The following is a 20,221-nucleotide window of genomic DNA, read 5'->3' as shown; positions in this document are numbered from 1 at the left end:
GCGTCGTGGAACGTGACACGCTTGATTTGCTTTCTCCGGGCAACATGCAATGAGGTGGCGGGCCAGATCTGGCCCCCGGGCCTTGACTTTGACACGCGGGCCGAAAGGAGATGCCATGCTTAATCTGCTCCGTTTCCGTTGTTGACACCAGTACATCGGCAGCCTCGACGTGACGCGGCCCAGCAGTCGAGTGGAGATCGTGGCTGCCATGAGAAGAATCAGGGTAAGCAAACTCCGTCGGACGCTTTCAAATTCATCCGACTTTCTCTTCCAACTCGTGCTGCCTCTGCGAATAACACTTGCTGTTATTTGTGTGTGTGTGTGTGTGTGTGTGTGTGTGTATAGTGCAGTGGCATTCTGTCTGCATCAAAGGTTGTGAATAATGAGTTTGACAAAGTAACAGGGAAGGCATGCGCTCATGAGAAGTAGCGTTGTAGAATATGTTGTACTCGCGAGTGCAAATATGCAGAATTAAGACTCCGTCGGTGGCTGGCGGACGTGCTCGCTCCATCGCCAATTTCGAGCATTCCTTTTGAAGCGGTGCACTGAAGTGCGATGTCTCCTGACCACCAGCTGTGCAAACTCCAGATTTAGAGCTTTCTCTCCAGACTGCGCCGAATGAGTGGCCCGCGCGCCAACTTGGCAACGTTTGACTTTGCATCGTTTAATCGGATCGGTCGCCGGCGGCGCCGACGCTCGTTTTCAAAAGAATTGGACGTGATTTCTTGCTGCTTTGCGTACGCCATAAAACGCACACATTCTCGTGCGCGCGTCATTTTTCAGCATTTTATCGTCCGACCCTTGATAGGTTCTGAGTTTTCAGAAGTCACCAAAGAGACAAAAACCAAGCCGTTTATAGCCTGCGGTTCAATTCGGTTGACCTTGTGACGTGTGTACTGTCATGATCTTGTCTGGTGAAGTGCATTCCAACACGGCATCCGCACTCGAACGCGTTGCTCCAAATGTTCTTTACGCCTTTTTTCCAATATCGCCCGGCACCCCTGAAGCGGACCTCCCAGTGTGCCGCCGTGGCAGGAAAAGGAGCTTTCGCTTTGGCTGGCTCCAGTGTCAAAATGCTCCGACGCTGGCCTGAAAACACAATCGAAGGAAACCACGGGAATGGAACTCTGGAAGGAAGATGGACTGGAAATGAAAGCGGCAACTGACTTTACATTTTAAAAATATATCTATATACTGTGTATATATATATCAATATCTATATATACCGTATATGACTTTATTTCGTATCGCTCAAGTTGGCGAACCGTGATTTTAATGAGTGCAACCATCATTTTGCACTCATTAAAATTTCATGACATCACCGCCTTTTGAATTCATGACGGAGTTCAGCAAATCGTGAGCCTCGTGGTCAACATATTAGCGAATTGCTGCCGACGGCGTTCGGTGCCCTCCGGCGGCGGCCCCAAGACACCACCCCCGATGCGCGGGGGGGGGGGGGGGGGGTTCATGATCATCGGGTCAGGGGACCGCCGAGGCTCCGGGCTGCATCGCGGTCAAGTCCAATGGAAGGTTCCACAGGGCGCACTTTGTCCCGGCGACCTCTCGTTCATTTGAATGGAGAGGTCGCTCTCCATTCAAGTGAATGCAGCCAGTGAGGTGCAGGAAGCTCACTGACATTTTTTTTTTCTTTTTTTTTTAGTACACGCTTTACTATTTCATCCAATGGCTCATATAAAATTGTAAGTATGATTGTGAAACATATCTATTTTTCTGTGATTGCAAATTGTTCCAGTTTCTTGCATGTTCTCTCTTTTAATCGGTGGTCATTTTCTAGTTTTTTTTTTTAAAATGCTGGAAGCTCCTCCTGTAAAACAGGCCCAGAATGTGCCGAGCAGCAATTACCATGTTTGTGGATACCCACGAGAGCCCTCCCATCAAGTGACCCAACAACCATTTTTGGAGGAGTTAAGATCAAGGGCCCCGCAGGCAGCGCAAAACAGACCGTCGACACGATGACAAAATGTTTCCCGCAGAATTTCCTTCTCGCTCGACACTCGGGACAGCCGTCGGTGCTCGGGGCACAAGAGAGTCACGCCAACATCGATTCTTTGCCGTTTCGCGCGATTTTCCACCTGACCTGTATTGGCGCCGCGTCAGTCAAAGCTGAACTCGTCACCCGGCAACCTTTCCTTTCCTTGTCATTGTTCGCCGCCCGCATGAGGCACCTGCGAGCGGGTTGCTGATAACAAACTCGTGCCGTTGCAAGGCAGGAAATAGCTACTGGGTTGCGTTGTGCGTTTTGCACTCCGGTGTCATTCCACCAACAACGCATACGCACTTCAACTTGTCGGTGTTTTTTTTTTTTTAGCTTTTTAGCAGGAGGATTGATGCTTGTTTCCAGAGGAAATGTTTGATTAGTTGCGAGGGAAAACGTGGCGAACCTCCCTTCCCGTGTATCTAAAAGAGAATTGTGGCGCTGTCACGCTATGCCACTTGGTGTATCGGTCATGCGGCAAGGTGACGTGTTATTCGGTTGGCAGGCGAGCGGTTAAGCGGGTGATACTTGCGGTTTGCGTTTTCGCCCCCCCCCCCCCCCCCCTCTGTTTGTTCCTTCTTCAGCGTTGTTCTGCCCAGCAGCATTTTCCAATTAATACCAATCGTAGAATATAAATAATGACAGAGGAGTATGTCAAAGTTCCCTGTTGTACAGAAAAAAACTCTTCCAGTGTAAAAAAACAAAACAAAAAACAGGTATACTATTCTGCATGTTAGTTTACTTTTGACATTTAAAAAAAAAAAAGAATTCTATTCATTTATCGATGAGATCAATAAATGGCTTGAAAGTGCATCAGCCCTTTGTGACTCTTAAAAATGGATGGCGGTCCGCAAATGGGCCCCCGCGCCATAGTTTGGACACCTCCGACCCCCGCGCTTTAATTCAATCTTGCGTCCCCCTAATCCGTGTCTCTACTTCCCCCTCTTTGCCGTCTGCCCCCCTTCAACCTTCCCCCTCCTGCCTTTTTTTTTTTTAAATCTGGGATTGCTTCTCGTCCCTCTCCCCACTTTGGGGTTTTCCACCCCATTCATATCTTTAGACGGCAAGGCCGTCTCTGCATCATGACGTAACCCCCCCCCCCCCCCCAGCCCCAGCAGCCACCATTTCAATTGTTAGTCCATAGCTTATCCCCCCCCATGCATACATGCTTCCGCTATACGTAGAATGCTTGCCATTGCTGAGACTTTCCCGCCTACGCCGGGGCTCGCGTTTATCCGTCGACAGGCTGCGAAAGCGTTCAAATGACACTTGGGAATCGGATCTTCTGTCTTGCAAAATGTTGCAGACTTTTCGCGTCATTGAAATTTCTTGACAAGCTATTTGCGCCGTTCCATCGTTTCCACGGGATGACTTTGCGGCTCTCTGCCGCTCTCCGCTTCCAAGCTTTGACCTGGAAGCTGCCCTCATCAATCGGCCCCGGTCCCGCGCGTTATCTCATCCCGACACCAATTTCCGCTTCCCGCCTCCTTTGCCGCGGAGGCGTCTCAATCTCGCAGTTCGGCTCCCGGGAAAATGGAACTTTCCAAGAGGGCTCTTTTGCGTTACCTGAAGAACGTGACGGGCCAATCTTGTTTTCATGGAATTAAATCGGCCGCGTGGAGATTTGGCCGAGCCTTCTCGGACGGATTTTCATTTCTTCCGTTTCCTTGCGCTGAGCTAACCGAAGCCCCCCGCTCAGGAGAGACGAGGACCGAGTCGTGCCCGAGTCACCTTCAAGATACATGCGGCATCCATCCGGCCCGACCGACTCGGTCCGTCCAACGGCGCCGACATCTCCGCCGAACAAACCGGGGCTGTGAAAAATGCTGTCAAGCGGCGCCGGTCAAATGGTTTTTACATCTACAAATGCTCATACCGTATTACGCCGTAGCTGGCGGCCATTTTTTGGGGAACCGGTTCGAACGAACGAACGACCGTTATCGCGGCCCGATTCCTGACGTCCCTCGTACGTTGTAACGAAGTTCAACCGCGCCGCGCGTTTTCATTCTGTTCATAACAGATTTTTTTTTGGTTTGACGGCATCCGTGGCCCCGTGCGACGTGACTTGTAGTCTTCACACATGCCGACGCCGAATCTCTCTTGCAACGGCAATCGCGCCGGCTGCCATATTGTCTTGATGTACATAATAATTGGATGACCCCAAGGGATTATCATCACGCCACCGCTAATAGTGCCCCAAATGATTCCCGAGGCTTTTAGATCAGGGCGGATGAAAGAGAGTTCAAGAAATCGCACGATGAGGCGATAGTGTTCCTGTCTGTGAGCGCGTGTGTGTGTGTGGGCGAGCGTGAGATGGAATTATGTTGCCTTCCATTATGGTTTTAATCGAACCTTTTCATCTTGGCGGACGCTTCCATGAAGCCGTATGCCGCGGCTCTTGGCCTCGCTCGCTATTGGCGCTGCCGCATTGGCTAGAAACTTTTCTCATCCGCCGAACCTGCAAATGTTGCTCGCTCGATAATACTTTGGCCGTTTGTGTCATTTATATGCCCTCTGATTGGCTTCCCCCCCCCCCCCCCCCAAAGACAAATGGGATTGGTCTGAAAGAGGAATAGGATGTCACGTCTGTGTATTGTCAAAAAGATGTTTTGATCTCATTCTGATTTTGAATATTTATGGATGTGCAGTCTTTATGCTCTCGTTATGAGAACATTTATTCTTCACTGGCTCCCTACACATTTTGGAGTTTTTTTTTTTCTTTTCATCACTCTTATCCATTTGAGACGTGCTGCCAGCGTCGTGAAGCGCTTCCAAACTCAGTCCACTCTTGATATTTGACCGTTTTGAGCAGGAAAGTGGATGTGAAATGTGCAAAACGGTCAATTAGAATTTGTTGAGCTTTTGGTATTTTGTCAGATGCGTGATGGTAGAAACTGCCGTTTGTTTGCACCGTTGTGGGTGTGAACACGGTCGACTTGCTTCCCGGCTATTGGAAGAAGAAAATTTGGCGCAGGAGAGGCTTACGGTTTACATGGCCGGAGTCCATGCGGGAGGTGGGCGGGTGCAAAGTCATGCGGGCATTTGGAGACTGCCCTCCATTCAAAGCGTGGGGGCGGGGGGTTGGAAAAATTCACGAATGAGGATAAAAGTACTAAGGCATTCAATAAATTGATTGCAAAGTTTCAGAGGGAAGTCTTTTGCAATTTGGTTTTGCTCATATCTCTCGACCGGCGGCTCTGAAAGAGGGAATCCGCAATCCGTGGATGAGGACCTGCACAAAAGCAACCGGGGGCCTGCAACGCACGGTCATCAAAAACATCATGAGGGGAATTTGGCCCCTGAAATAAAGCGGCTATTGAAAAAAAGTGGAAATTCGAGGTACCCTGGCTTGTCCATCTAAAGTTTGTCATCCAAAGTTGGCGTTGCACAGCAACGAGATGAAATTGCATCAGGATGTCTCCCCGCCTCCGCATTTGCGAAAACACCCCAGGGGGGCGGCTTCAGATCCCAACCGCGCTTGGGTTATCCTCAACATTCCATCGGCGGCTTTGTGGATCGGCCCGCGTTACGCCGGTCGATTTGCCGCCGTCGCTCATCGCAGAGGGCGGCTGTCGTAACGGTTTCCAGATTGCGCTTTTCCAAAGTAACGCAGGAGAAGCGATTCGGACAACGGACAGATGGGGAAGCGGCGGCGCTTTGCGGACGCTACCCATGTACTACGGTGTCCTCGCTAAGACACGTGACGCAAAATCAATCAAAGACCGTCAAGTTGCGGCGCTTCGCTAACGCCGACAAACTGGCGGGTCGCGAAGACAAACGGCGCCATCGTGTCCCGTCCAAGTTCATGCACGGTACTGCGGGCGGATGTTGTGGAAAGCTCTGCTGCGGGTTCAATTGTGTAAGCAATGTTTTTGTCCGTTGTCATTGTCAACATTGTCACTCACCCTTCTTTCGGTGTTCAACGCATGGGAGTTTATGGTGGGGGGGGGGGGGGCGGAAGAACAATACATCTGCACAGCCTGCTCATTTGGCCTCAGAGTCAAGTGGACTGCTCTTGCCACGATGGGTCCGCACTTGAAGGACTTCAAATTCGCCGCAGCGGTTATTGTCCGTGTTTCACGAAGGCTTACGAAAGTCACACCTTGAACATCAACCCGACACCGTCCGCAAACGCATTTGGATGCTTGTTCACGCACGTCATGTCGGCATGTCTATTTTTGGAGGAGCAAAATCCCTTTTTTGGATAAAGACGCTCTTCGTTGAGATGCACGGCATTTAAGCTGGGCGTTCTCCGAACTCACGTCAGGCTCAAACGTAAAAATACGTTGGCAAAAACCTGATCATTTAGTGCGGGTGTGAAAATACATTTTCAAAGAATTCAAATTAACGGTATAGTCATTCCAGCCCCAGGCTGTCCCATGGTGTACGACCGCCGCGCCCCTACCAGCCGCTAATCCGCCATCTCTCCGGGGACTCAAGATAATGAGTCCCAATGAGGGATTACAGTCACTTCCGGCCACTGCCCGTTTCAGACCCAGCAGACAAAATGGCTGGCCCGTGGGAACCTCGCTATCGCAGATCTACAACTCAACCTTGTTCTTCGATGTCATGGATTCATTACTTGTTGGTGTTTGGGGGGGTGGGGGGTGCATGGGCTGCTTTGTAGATCAGGAGCAGGAAGCCAGTGGCGATGGATTCAGTGCGGGAGTGAAACGCTTGCCAGGGCTCTGGTGTAGGTGACGACTTGATGAGTTGCTTACTTGGAAATGTTCAAAGTTGAATGCCAAGCGATCGTGAGGCCCTCTCAGTCCTCGAAATAGCCTCGCTGAAAAAAAAAAAAGACAAGGTTTGAGGTGCCCTTGGTGTCTGTTGACTGCTCATTGTGATTATCGTTTACATTGTTCAGATTGATCTATTATCTTTTTTTTTACACGGTTTAGTTTCGCTGCCTTATCTTTAGCTGCCGTGCGTGTTTCAATGCACTGCATTTTCGCACCGAGAGGAAAGACATTTCTTCTGTGCCGTCTGTTGCACATAGAGCATATTTGACCATAGAGATGACCTTGATCTTGACCTTGACGTCCACACCAAAAGAATCGTTATTAAACATATGTATGCAGGTATTTTTTTTTTTTTTTTTTTTTTTGAAGCATCAAATTGAAGTGATCCCGATTGAATAAATACCATTTAGTGGATAGGAGCGCGACTCTCTCACGGAACTGCAATTTCCGGGCACCTTCTTGTCTCGCAGTCTGATCTAATCTCCTGTCTCATAAGGAGCACTACGGGACCTGCTTTTCATGTTGAGCTGGTCACCATATTCAGAAGAGGTGAAGCTATTTACTCGGTTCATACATCACCCGCGTTGCCGAACTCTGTTCCGTGACTTCGACAGGCGGTCTTCTTCGGAGGGGGGGGGGGGGGGGGGGGGAATGGAGAGGTACTCCGAATACCATTAGGACATCGTGATCAAGAGAAGTGCAGAGAACGTGAGCGAATGCGCTGTTCGTCATGGCTGTTAATGAGAGCGGGGGCGGGTTCCGGACTCGGAATTTATCGCGTCCTCTTTGTGACAGGGACACAGCCTGAACTCGACTTCCGACTTGGCCATTTGTAAGCTTGGTGACGACGGCTTGAGTCTCGTCCTGTGATAAATTCACTCACAAGAAAGACGTCTTAGCCATGCGGTAATGACCCAGAAATCATCATCACAACACCATTTTATGGGCCCACACGAGGATTCCGTGTTTGATGGGGGGAAGAGGGGATATTTCTATATGTATGCGTGTATGTAAAATCAGCCTTATTAAAGCTGTGCACTTGGAGAGTCAAGCCAAGCACCCAACAAAATGTTAATTTGCTGCTGCTAATTGTCGTGACACTATTCAGCAGTTGTGGTGCGAGCAACGCCGTCTTATTTTTTCCTCATTTACGTCCTGTCCGACATGTGGCAACGTTTTTTTGTTTGTTAGTTTTTTTTAATCCAATAATTTGCCCATTTTGTAGCTGAGCCACGGGTGCCGGCCGGGCGTTGTCTCCGCTCTCTCCTTTGCTCAAGACGACGCCGGAATCCGCGTTCATGTCTGACGTCTCTTCTCTTTGCAGTATGAGTTCAAGGTGAAAAACATCAGAAAGAAAAAGGTCAGCATCGCGGTGTCGGTGGAGGGCGTCAAGGTGGCCTTGCGAAAAAAGAAGAAAGTGAGTGACGTTTCTCATTGTCCTTGTTGTGTATACAGTGCGGGCCTGTTTAGCTCGACTGTCTCCTGGACAGCTTCAGTCAGAGCCCTTCTGTGTCTTATATATTTTCTTTATACTGTGTGTGTGTGTATATATATATATATGTACATGTATATACAGTATAGGGCGGCCCGGTAGTCCAGTGGTTAGCACGTCGGCTTCACAGTGCAGAGGTACCGGGTTCGATTCCAGCTCCGGCCTCCCTGTGTGGAGTTTGCATGTTCTCCCCGGGCCTGCGTGGGTTTTCTCCGGGTGCTCCGGTTTCCTCCCACATTCCAAAAAACATGCACGGCAGGCTGATTGGACGCTCTAAATTGTCCCTAGGTGTGAGTGTGGGCGTGAATGGTTGTTCGTCTCTGTGTGCCCTGCGATTGGCTGGCAACTGATTCAGGGTGTCCCCCGCCTACCGCCCGGAGACGGCTGGGATAGGCTCCAGCACCCCCCGCGACCCTAGTGAGGATCAAACGGTTCGGATAATGGATGGATGGATGGATGGATATACAGTATATATATACATACAGTATATATAAAAATATAAACCAGGGGTGTCATTAATGACTCACTGTGGCAACCCCTGAAAAGGGACAAGCCGAAAGGAGAGGAAGATAAACCAGGGGTGTCAAACATACGGCCTGCAGGCCGGAACCGGCCCCCAAGGAGGTTCGATCCGGCCCGCGGGATCTTTTAAAAGAGGGGGGGGGGGGAAATGCATTAAAGACACAGAATGAATATTTTAAGTAAAATGTAATTCATGGATTATCCGCTAGGGGGCACACTGTTTTGATCACAGTAGAAGACAACATTGTTTTGATCGGGGAAGAAAACGGGAGTCTCAGTCTGTCACCGAGATAGACCCAACGCAGCAAATGATATGAAAGCACCAATCAATGCTTCTTGAGACCAAAACAAAGGAAAGAGATGATATTTTGGTGATTCATAGCACAATATGGTGTAATGTTCATGGTTCGGCCCACTTGACATCTACCGAGTCCGTATGTGGCCCACAATGTGAAATGAGTTTGACACCCCTGATATAAACGTTATGTCGTGGAGAAAATTTGGCAAGCTGTACAGCGATGAGGCGTGGAAACTGTTGACATTAGTCGACAGTCCCTTAGCCAATCAGGATGCAGAACACAATGCACCGTGAAAAAAACAAAAAAAAATCTGTGACACAGCAAAGCTGTGAAAAATGAACCGTGTTCCAGCCAGGGATCGCTGTCCATCGGTACGAATGATCTAATTTGCGTCGCATCAATGTGGAATATTGTTTTAATGAGGGTTGAGCCACCTTCAAGTCATTGATTGTTTTCAAAGGTTAATATGAGCGTCGGCGGTGTGGCTGAGATGCGGCGGAAGAGCCGTCCGCGTCGGGCAGCTCAAATGTCAGGGTCCAAGCGCAACGATGGACTCGAGATAGGAGTGATTGAAATATTGAGTCAACAAAGCTTCAGCGCGATAGGAATCGCTCGCAATAATTCCTCGGCTGACATTTTATTGTGACATCGAACTCCCATGGGGGCCGACTGACGGCTGGGGAGAAACCGAGTGTGTGGGTTCGTCCCGCTCAGTGAGAGCCACTCTGTGTGTCACTCTTTTCTGTGGTCGCACTTGATCGTCACCAGCAGTAAATGTCACGGGACTCCCGTGAGTCATGCGTTTGCAATTCCAAAAAGAAGCAAATTCCAAATGATGCGCTCGCACGCTGCAAAGTCAGAGTCTCGTGTGCCCGTCGCTTCGGGTCTTTAACGTGCGCCGCTGTTGATGTGGCGCCGCCGTAGTGGCGCAACGCCGCCACTGCAATTAAAATACGGCGCCGCCTCACAGGACCATCAATCGCTCGCTCAACACGGCAGGAAAAATGCTGAGTGAATTCAGCAGTCCTAATGCGTGATTTCTTTTGATTACAGAAGAAGGAATGGATGTGGGATGAGAATAAGATGATGGTGATGCAGGACCCCATTTACAGGTAAGATGCCAAAAACTCGTTTCGATGTCCATTTTCTGAGGTTTGTTCATTTATCGATGAGGTTCCGGTAGTGGTTTTGTTTCAAATGACATCAGTAGGGTGCTCGTTCTTGCGTTCGTCCCGACCTACTTGGCACATCGTCAGCAATGTAAACGCCGGTGGCGCGAATGGTATGCGATGCAAAATAACAAAACAAAAAAAAAAACAAGGCCATGACAAAGAAATTAAGTGCAACGTGTTCCTTGACTCATCAATGTTTTATTTTATTTCTTTAATGCGCTTGCGAAAGAGCGAGGCACAGATGGGCTTTGTCAATCAACGTCACCGAAGAGCTTTTTCACTGGCAGACTTTCGCCTCGTGTAACCTCCTCAAGTGCGACAATTCACTTTGCGGCGGGCTGTTGTACAAAAATACAACATATGTTCCACAACGGCCCAAAATGGGTGAACGGTTGTCATTTCCGAGACACCACACACACACACACTGCCCGAAAAAAAAGAAATTGTTTTCCTTTATTGGCTTGCACTCTTTCAACCAATGTATCAAAGCCACGGTAAACCTTTAAGAGGCGGGGCCTGGACGGATGGCGTTTGATGTCTGCCACAGTAGTGTTTGTGTTTCATTGTTTTAGCGGCGTTCACTAAATGGTCAACTGTTGCTCTCCTTTCCCACATGCGGGGGCATATCATGTAAAAAGTAAACCAGTGTTAAAAATCTGCAAAATAGCGATGCCGTGCTTTAAATCCATCCATCCATCCATCATCTACCGCTTATCCGGGGCCGGGTCGCGGGGGCAACAGCTTTAGCAGGGAAGCCCAGACTTCCCTCTCCCTAGCTACTTCTTCCAGCTCTCCCCGGGGGATCCCGAGACGTTCCCAGGCCAGCTGGGTGACATAGTCTCTCCAGCGTGTCCTGGGTCTTCCTCGGGGTCTCCTCCCGGTGGGACATGCCCGGAACACCTCACCAGGGAGGCGCTCAGGGGGCAACCGAATCAGATGCCCAAGCCACCTCATCTGGCTCCTCTCGATGTGGAGGAGAAGCGGCTCGACTCTGAGCCCCTCCCGGATGACCGAGCTTCTCACCTTATCTCTAAGGGAGAGCCCGGACACCCTGCGGAGAAAACTCATTTCGGCCGCTTGTAACCGGGATCTCGTTCTTTCGGTCACGACCCATAGCTCGTGACCATAGATAAGGGTTGGAACGTAGATCGACCGGTAAATTGAGAGCTTCGCCCTTTGGCTCAGCTCCTTCTTCACCACGACAGACCGATACAACGTCCGCATCACAGCAGACGCTGCACCGATCCGCCTGTCGATCTCCCGCTCCCTCCTGCCCCCACTCGTGAACAAGACCCCAAGATACTTGAACTCCTCCACTTGGGGCAAGATCTCCTCCCCGACCCGGAGGGGACACTCCACCCTTTTCCGACTGAGGACCATGGTTTCAGATTTGGAGGTGCTGATCTTCATCCCAACCGCTTCACACTCGGCTGCGAAACGCTCCAGTGAGAGTTGGAGAGACCCGTTTGAAGGAGCCAACAGCACCACATCATCTGCAAAAAGCAGGGATGCAATACTGAGGCCCCCAAAACGGATCCCCTCAACGCTTCGGCTGCGCCTAGAAATTCTGTCCATAAAGGTTATGAACAGAATCGGCGACAAAGGGCAGCCTTGGCGGAGTCCTACCCCCACTGGAAACGATTCCGACTTACTGCCGGCAATGCGAACCAAACTCTGACATCGGTGGTATAGTGACCGAACAGCCCGTATCAGGGGGTTCGGTACCCCATACCCACGAAGCACCCCCCACAGAACTCCCCGAGGGACACAGTCAAACGCCTTCTCCAAGTCCACAAAACACATGTAGACTGGTTGGGCGAATTCCCACATACCCTCGAGGACCCTGCTAAGGGTGTAGAGCTGGTCCACTGTTCCACGGCCGGGACGAAAACCACACTGCTCCTCCTCAATCTGAGGCTCGACTTCCTGACGGACCCTCCTCTCCAGCACCCCTGAATAGACCTTACCAGGGAGGCTGAGGAGTGTGATCCCTCTGTAGTTGGAACACACCCTCCGGTCCCCCTTTTTAAAAAGAGGGACTACCACCCCGGTCTGCCAATCCAGAGGCACTCTCCCTGTTGACCACGCGATGTTGCAGAGGCGTGTCAACCAGGACAGCCCCACAACATCCAGAGCCTTGAGGAACTCCGGGCGGATCTCATCCACCCCCGGGGCCCTGCCACCGAGGAGCTTTTTGACCACATCGGTGACTTCAACCACAGAGATAGGAGAGCCCACCTCAGAGTCCCCAGGCTCTGCTTCCTCCAAGGAAGGCGTGTTGGTGGAGTTGAGGAGGTCTTCGAAGTACTCTGCCCACCGATTCACAACGTCCCGAGTCGAAGTCAGCAGCGCCCCATCCCCACTGTACACAGTGTTAGTGGTGCACTGCTTCCCCCTCCTGAGACGTCGGATGGTGGACCAGAATTTCCTCGAAGCCGTCCGGAAGTCGGCGTCCATGGCCTCACCGAACTCTTCCCACGCTCGGGTTTTTGCCTCGGCGACCACCGAAGCTGCCTTCCGCTTGGCCAGTCGATACCCGTCAGCTGCCTCTGGGGTCCCACAGGCCATAAAGGCTCGATAGGACTCCTTCTTCAGCTTGACGGCATCCCTTACTGCTGGTGTCCACCAGCGAGTACGGGGGTTGCCGCCACGACAGGCACCAACCACCTTACGGCCACAACTCAGATTGGCCGCCTCAACAATAGAGGCGCGGAACATGGTCCACTCGGGCTCAATGTCCCCCGCCTCCCCCGGAACATGGGAAAAGCTCTGTCGGAGGTGGGAGTTGAAACTCCTTCTGACAGGGGATTCCGCCAGACGCTCCCAACAAACCCTCACAATACGTTTGGGTCTGCCAGGACGGACCGGCATCTTCCCCCACCATCGGAGCCTACTCACCACCAGGTGGTGATCAGTTGACAGCTCCGCCCCTCTCTTCACCCGAGTGTCCAGAACATGCGGCCGCAAATCCGATGATACAACTACAAAGTCGATCATCGAACTGCGCCCTAGGGTGTCCTGGTGCCAAGTGCACATATGGACACCCTTATGCTTGAACAAGGTGTTCGTTATGGACAATCCGTGGCGAGCACAGAAGTCCAATAACAAAACACCACTCGAGTTCTGATCGGGGGGGCCGTTCCTCCCAATCACGCCCCTCCAGGTCTCACTGTCATTGCCCACGTGAGCATTGAAGTCCCCCAGCAGAACAAGGGAGTCCCCAGCAGGAGTACTCTCCAGCACACCCTCCAAGGACTCCAAAAAGGGTGGGTATGCTGAGCTGCTGTTTGGTGCATATGCACAAACAACAGTCAGGACCCGTCCGCCCACCCGAAGGCGGAGGGAGGCAACCCTCTCGTCTACCGGTGTGAACCCCAATGTACAGGCACTGAGCCGGGGGGCAATGAGTATGCCCACACCTGCTCTGCGCCTCTCACCTTGAGCAACTCCAGAGTGGAAGAGAGTCCAACCCCTCTCGAGAGAACTGGTACCAGAACCCAGGCTGTGTGTGGAGGCAAGTCCGACTATATCCAGTCGGAAATTCTCTGCCTCACACACCAGCTCGGGCTCCTTCCCTGCCAGAGAGGTGACATTCCATGTCCCAAGAGCTAGCTTCTGCAGCCGAGGATCGGACCGCCAGGGTCCCCGCCTTTGGCTGCCGCCCAGCTCACATTGCACCCGACCCCTTTGGCCCCTCTCATGGGTGGTGAGCCCATGGGAAGGGGGACCCACGTTGCCTCTTCGGGCTGTGCCCGGCCGGGCCCCATGGGTGTAGGCCCGGCCACCAGGCGCTTGCCAACGAGCCCCACCTCCAGGCCTGGCTCCAGAGGGGGGCCCCGGTGACCCGCGTCCGGGCAAGGGAAACCTTGGTCCATATATTTTTGTCATCATAAGGGGTCTTTGAGCCGTGCTTTGTCTGGCCCCTCACCTAGAACCTGTTTGCCATGGGTGACCCTGCCAGGGGCATAAAGCCCCAGACAACTTAGCTCCTAGGATCATTGGGACACACAAACCCCTCCACCACGGTAAGGTGACGACTCACGGAGGGGCTTTAAATGAGCTTCGATTTTTATATCTCACCATGTCTAACTTACATTTTTTTGGGGATTTATCTTGCTTGAATTGAACACCAAACGTGGCGTTTAAGCATTTTTTGCGTCTGCAGTATATCCGCGATACTGCATCGCGTTAGCTGAGACATTGTTCGGACTTGACAGAGAGCACATTCATATGGTGATGCGAAATGCAAATGTACCGTCTTCATTTGTCAGCGGTCTGCGCAGAATATTTTTGACATTCGCCGTATCATCGAGCAGGAAAGGAATTGCAAGCGTTGTCAGCGCGAAAGGGGAGATGAGAGACTCGATGTCAATGCGTGAAATATTTTCGCCGTTTCATCATCTTGGCGTTGCCGTTGCGTCTTATGAAGCGAGCATGGCTCACTTCAACTCGAAAAGAGCGAACGCCCGCCTCGATGCGGTTTCGCTTTCACGACTTTCCTCCGTCGCCTTTTCCGTGGTGTTGCAAAAATGGTCCGGTTTCTTATTTTTTTTGCTATCTTGTATTGGGGCTCCCCCTCAATGATAACATGTATGCACTTCGCAATATCTCAACTTTTATTATTATTATTTTTCAAACCGTGATTTGTTGTCAGAGCGGAAACGCTTCTTTATTTACTTAGCGGCTGTCGGGCAAGACAGAGAGACATCCGGTTCGGGTCTTTGGGAGCGAGAGCTTTTAACTCTGTTTTGAGCGGAGAGGTCACATTTGCCGCCCGCCTTCAAAGCCCCGCTGAAACTTTTGGCCGCGGCGTTGATCAATGCTTATGTTCTGCTGCTCCCACCCGCCGGCTCCTCGTCTCCACGTCTCTCAAAATATACGCCCTAATTGGTGCCTGCTGCTCTGGAAACATTTGGTGGCGCAAACCGTGTTTCGGCGACGCGCAGTGCGCGGTTGAAATGGGATGGGTGGACATTTTTTGTCACGTCTGCAGCTCAACGAGATTCCGTCGAGCTATCGTTGATGTCCGTAACGTTCGGTTTTGTTATTGGCCCTCGAGCTACGTCGGTTCGACCGCTTTCGTTTTGGTCGGCAAAACACACTGGCGGCGTCTTCCGTCGGCGGGCTCTGGTTTTGCTAGTTCCGTATTTCAATTGTGTTCTTTTTTTTTTTCTTCTTTCAGAATATTCTACGTGTCTCATGACTCGCAGGATTTGAAGATCTTCAGTTACATCGTGCGAGACGGCCACAGCAATGCCTTCCGCTGTAATGTTTTCAAGTCCAAGAAGAAGGTACACTGCGCCTTGTCACCGACGAAGGAAGTTGTTTTCAACCTAAAATAGAAACCTTCCTCTTATATCTGCTTCGGTTTTACCCTCCGGGTCCTATTTTTCGACAAAACCGATTTGCGGATTTCAATCCCGCTCACAGCCAACATGAACGGAATCGATGTCACACTGTGTTCCATGTGGCAAGACGGGCCGAAGGCGATCGCCGAGCGTTTGACGTGCTGCCGAAGACACGGGGAGCATTTCTACGTTGCAAAACGAGTCATTTGTTGACATCTTGGAATCTCATGAAACAATCGCCAGAAGGGAAAGCAAACAGAAAAAGGACAAAGCTGAAAGACAAACAAAACCTTGCTGCACGCGCGCGTGCGCTTGTGTGTGTGCGTTTAGTACCTGACAAATGTGAGCTACGTTATTACGACCCGAGTAGTGAGCGCTGCAGTAGCACCCTGCTATGTGCAAAAAATGAAATAAATGCTCCCCAGGTGGTGTCCAAACTACGGCCCCGGGGCCATTTGCGACCCTCCATCCATTTCTCAGCGGCCTGCGACATGATAAAAAAAAAAAAAAAAAAAAAGGACTAAAAATGATATTTGACGTGGGTCATAAGGTTAGTAGAAAGGTGAAGGCGGGCAGAGTGGAAGCAACTTCTCTCCTTACCCAACAGAGTCAGGCCATGCGCATTGTCCGGACTGTTGGTCAGGCATTTGAGGTCTGTCACAAACTGAATCTGAAGAATGCACAGCACAACAAGGATGGACAGGTGGACTGCCACAGTGAAAAGAATGGAAACGGCTCCTCCATTTCAGGTAAGCGTGACACACACACACACACGCACACAGACACACACACACACACACACTATTTACAATGTATTAAACAAAAAGGTCAGAAAAAAAGGCTCAAAAACAAAAGGCAGCAAATGCTGCCACGCAAACAAAGGATCATACAAGTGTAATTGACGCTATGCTAAGTTGCCTAGCAGATGCTAACAAGGCGTTATTATTATCATTTTTGTGATTAATAGCGCAAGCGCTCTCGGGTAAACGTCGACGTGAGCAGTGACGTTTGGACGCTTTAAGTCATGACGTGGCTCCGACTCGGCTCTTTGCCGGTGGAAAACCAAACACGTTCTTCGTAAGAACTTGTTAACTCATTCAGTACTAGCTAATTCTGGACCAAGTCTGAAAAGACGTTTAAAAACGTCTTTGGTAGCGAATGAGTTTTAAGCACCAGTTAAATACAGCCCTGGTCTGGCACCGAACAAGCACCATTTTTCTGGGGGGTGGGGGTGCAAAAGGGGTAACAATGAAGTGTGTTTATGTCGACCCAGTAAGCTACAGGGTGAACCTCAATATCTCACTGGGTCACGCTCCGGCACCCCTCATTTGAAACATGCCCTTGTCACGTGTTTGAAATCTGCTACGATTATTCCTGGCCCCCAAAATTCATCTGTCAGTAGTCAAACCCCCCCCCCCCTCTCCCCCAACTATTAGCCATTAGCTTGCGCGTCTTATCAAATGCTTCCCAAAACTTGCACAGAACATCAAAGCCTACCTCCAACTTTCAGTTAGCCTGAAGAGTAGTCAATCTGGAAACCGGGGGGATCTGTCGAGTCGGATCTCCCCCCCCCCGCCCCCCATCTATCAGCACCGGCCGGCTAAGCGACTTTCTCACAAATGAAACTCACAAGCTCCTCCGCCTGACCCTCGTGAGCTGTTCGGGTCAATCCGAGCAGTTGATGTCTCCGACAGAACAACAAAAACGAATCAAAGCAGGCCGGCGCATTTCCTTTCGAACTCTGCGCTTTGCTCTTTTTCCACTTGGGGACCGACTTTCGAACCAAGATTTTGACTTCCCCATTTGCTCAGCACACATGCGATCTAGCCCCCAGTCTTCTTTTCAAGTATCTTTTATCTTGATGGATGTCGATTGACTTGTTTGTGTTGATTCGCCGTCCATCCATGCGTGCCTGCGTCCATGCTCGCGCCTACCACATGTGCGCGTGCAGGGGTGCGTGCTCATCCGCGCGTGTGCGTGTGCCTTTTAGTCGGCTCCGGCGGAGCGGACAAGACGGCGACCGTTCTCGAGGAGACCGACATCGATGCCGATGAGACGAACCAGCTCCCGGTGGCCGAGGAGCTCAACGTGAACCGGGGGGTGACCGATCTGGACGCCACGGCCAAGACGTCGGACCTCAGCCGCTCACGCAATACGGTAAGGTAAAGAACGCAGGTGCGGAAGAGCGAGCTCCTTTTTGATCGGCGCGGTGACGACGTGGACTTGGCGTGTCCCTCCGCGGTGGCAGATTTCCGAAGAAGCCTCCTTGCTGACGTCCAGCCCCGGGCTGCTGCTCCCCGCATCCGGCGCGCTCTCACCCGGCGCTCCCTTGTCCGTTCACCATCAGATCCAACTCCTCCAACAGCAACTTCAGCAGCAACAGCAGCAAACGCAAGTGGCCGTGGCACAGGTTTGCTTCAGTTTATGCTTTTGCTGATGCAACCTTCAGTTCCGTCGAGTGCAGTAAAGCACACGAAACCCCATCGGGGTTTTATTTATTTATTTTTTTGTCCTGGCTCAAATTGTGTTGCCTGTTTGTCAAAGAACCTCCTTTGCCATCATTTATAAGTCTGAGCAATGATCATTTTCCAGTTTGAACATGAAGGGACTCGCACCTTCATGAGTCTATGATAGCATCAAACTCTTACTCGCTGTTTGTTGCCATGATGTCTGGCGGTCGGCAAAGCGATCAAAGCATCTCCGTCGGATTTAATGAGCCGGTTGTCGTTTCGCAGGCTTTTGCAACCCGACCAGCAAATAAAGCGCAACTTGAATGGAGTGCCGTCCGGAAAGAGCGGAATGGAATGGGGATAGAACGCCTTTCCGCTCGCGTTCTACGGCGGGGATGCAACAGAGCCTCAATATTCAAATTATACTCTCCGTAATAGGCAAGCAAGCGCATCGTGGCAACTTCCAGAATTAGGACGTCGAGCCGGAGAGCGAGACAGCCCTGCCCCCGAGAGACGGAGAGATGGAGCTTAAACGTCGCGTGATGAAATTAGAAGACAATTAGGAGATCAAGTATCGCTCCCGCTCTCCAATAAATGTCCCGATTAAGTCATTCGCTGATTCATTGATTTTTTTTGCCTTTGAAATGCCTTTGAAATGAGCATTTTAATTCGCTGCGGTTCTTGTTGGAGCGGATGTTCAGGCAACGGCGCCTTGGCTTTGTTTTGCCGCAGCGGAGGTTCAATTCAGGTTCAGATTATTAGGTCGGCGTTGCGGGTTTTTTCCAGACCGTCTCCAAATTTTCAGGTACGGTTTCAATTCATCACCGGATGAACCTTGGGGATTTCCGTTTTTCTCAGCCCGTTGGCGCCAGGGCTGCGCGTCTTTCTTCTGGGTTTTGAAGAATTGGCAGATTCAGAGAACGTTTTCAGAGCGGGATTTTCCGATTGGTTTCTTTCTGTGAAAGGCGCACCTCTTGAAAGACCAGCTGAGCGCCGAGGCCACGGCCCGACTGGAGGCGCAGGCTCGAGTTCACCAGCTGCTGCTGCAAAACAAAGACCTGCTGCAGCACATTTCGCTGCTGGTCAAGCAGATCCAGGAACTGGAGACCAAAATCGCCGCACCCAACTCCAGTAAGTCAAACTTCAACTCACTTTTGCTTGAGCCGTTGGTGGCAGAAACATTTTCAGGAAACGGGACACGTTTGCCAAAGCAAAAACATCTTGTGGTAGCGACCGTATTTATGACACGTATTATATGACAGTATAATCGTTTAGGGCACCGGTTTCAAAGTCATGGCCCGGGGGCCAGATCTGGCCCGCCACATCACTTTATGTGGCCCGCAAAAGCAAATCAAGCATGTCAAGTTCCATGATGATTGCTAAAATCGGAAGCAAAATTTCAAATGGTCATGTGTAATCCACAATAACGGTCGTTATTTTTGACTTCTTATTTAAAAACTGTACAAAAATTGATCGACAAAAAAAATCAAATGAATCAAGTTTTCCTCCAAGCTATGAATAAATCATTTGAAAACCATATTTGTGCGCCCGGAACCGATGTTCGTGGTTTCCACACGGACATTTGTTGGCGTTCCGCTCTTTGGGCAACGAACGTATCCAGCGCCGGTTTATGCCCGGCCGGGCTTGGTGAAATGTTGTCGGACGATGATGACGTCTTCCTCTTTTCTGCGCTTGTCAGCGGGATCCCAGGACAGTTTGTTGGAGATCACCTTCCGCTCCTCGGTGCCCCCGGTAATCTGTGACCCAACGACGCCCAAACCGGAGGTGTCTGCCTTGAACCTCCCCCTGCTTTGCACCACCGACGTGGCCGTGACCGCATTCGCATCTTCCAACGGGAACGTGGGAAGCCCGCTAGGTAGGGACCAACGTGTTCTCAAATTAGAATGTTTTCGTTTTCTCCCGGGACCCCCGGGGCCTGCGCCGCCTCCCCTCTCCTTGCCCCCCACTCCTTTGGAAACCAACGAGCCCGAGGCGACGGAGATGCCCGAAGGCACGGCAAAGTTATCGGCTCGCAATGCCTGTTCGCCGAGCCGCCGCGACTTTGCTGCTTTTCGAGAGTCGGGCATCGTCTCCGAGTGCGAGTCCAACACGGATGACAGTGACGAGAGGGAGGAGGAAGGGGAGGAAGAGGAGGAGGAGGAGGAGGGAGAAGAGGTGATGGAATTCTTTGGTTGGGGAA

At 51.1% G+C, this 20,221-nt stretch overlaps 1 protein-coding gene across 2 annotated transcripts in view; it reads left to right on the top strand.

The window, feature by feature from the left end:
* LOC147203166 (carboxyl-terminal PDZ ligand of neuronal nitric oxide synthase protein-like) overlaps nt 1-20,221 on the top strand; it is a 29,625-nt gene that overhangs the window by 994 nt on the left and 8,410 nt on the right. The window contains exons 2-10 of one of the 2 annotated variants that reach the window (XM_086115238.1): nt 152-223; nt 8,063-8,155; nt 10,105-10,163; nt 15,406-15,514; nt 16,179-16,320; nt 17,562-17,728; nt 17,820-17,981; nt 18,987-19,152; nt 19,721-19,897. In XM_086115238.1, the coding sequence (XP_085971364.1) occupies nt 152-223; nt 8,063-8,155; nt 10,105-10,163; nt 15,406-15,514; nt 16,179-16,320; nt 17,562-17,728; nt 17,820-17,981; nt 18,987-19,152; nt 19,721-19,897 (1,147 nt within the window). Of the gene's footprint in view, nt 1-151; nt 224-7,407; nt 7,645-8,062; nt 8,156-10,104; nt 10,164-15,405; nt 15,515-16,178; nt 16,321-17,561; nt 17,729-17,819; nt 17,982-18,986; nt 19,153-19,720; nt 19,898-20,221 lie in introns of those variants that run through there. The other variant, XM_086115239.1, reaches the window with a different exon arrangement.

The sequence above is a fragment of the Hippocampus guttulatus genome, chromosome 7, assembly GCF_054856545.1.
Source record: "Hippocampus guttulatus isolate MCC_2025c chromosome 7, RoL_Hgut_1.0, whole genome shotgun sequence".
Lineage (NCBI taxonomy): Eukaryota > Metazoa > Chordata > Actinopteri > Syngnathiformes > Syngnathidae > Hippocampus > Hippocampus guttulatus.
The sequence above is the reverse complement of the archived record's forward strand: the minus strand, read 5'-3'. Positions and strand labels throughout refer to the sequence as shown.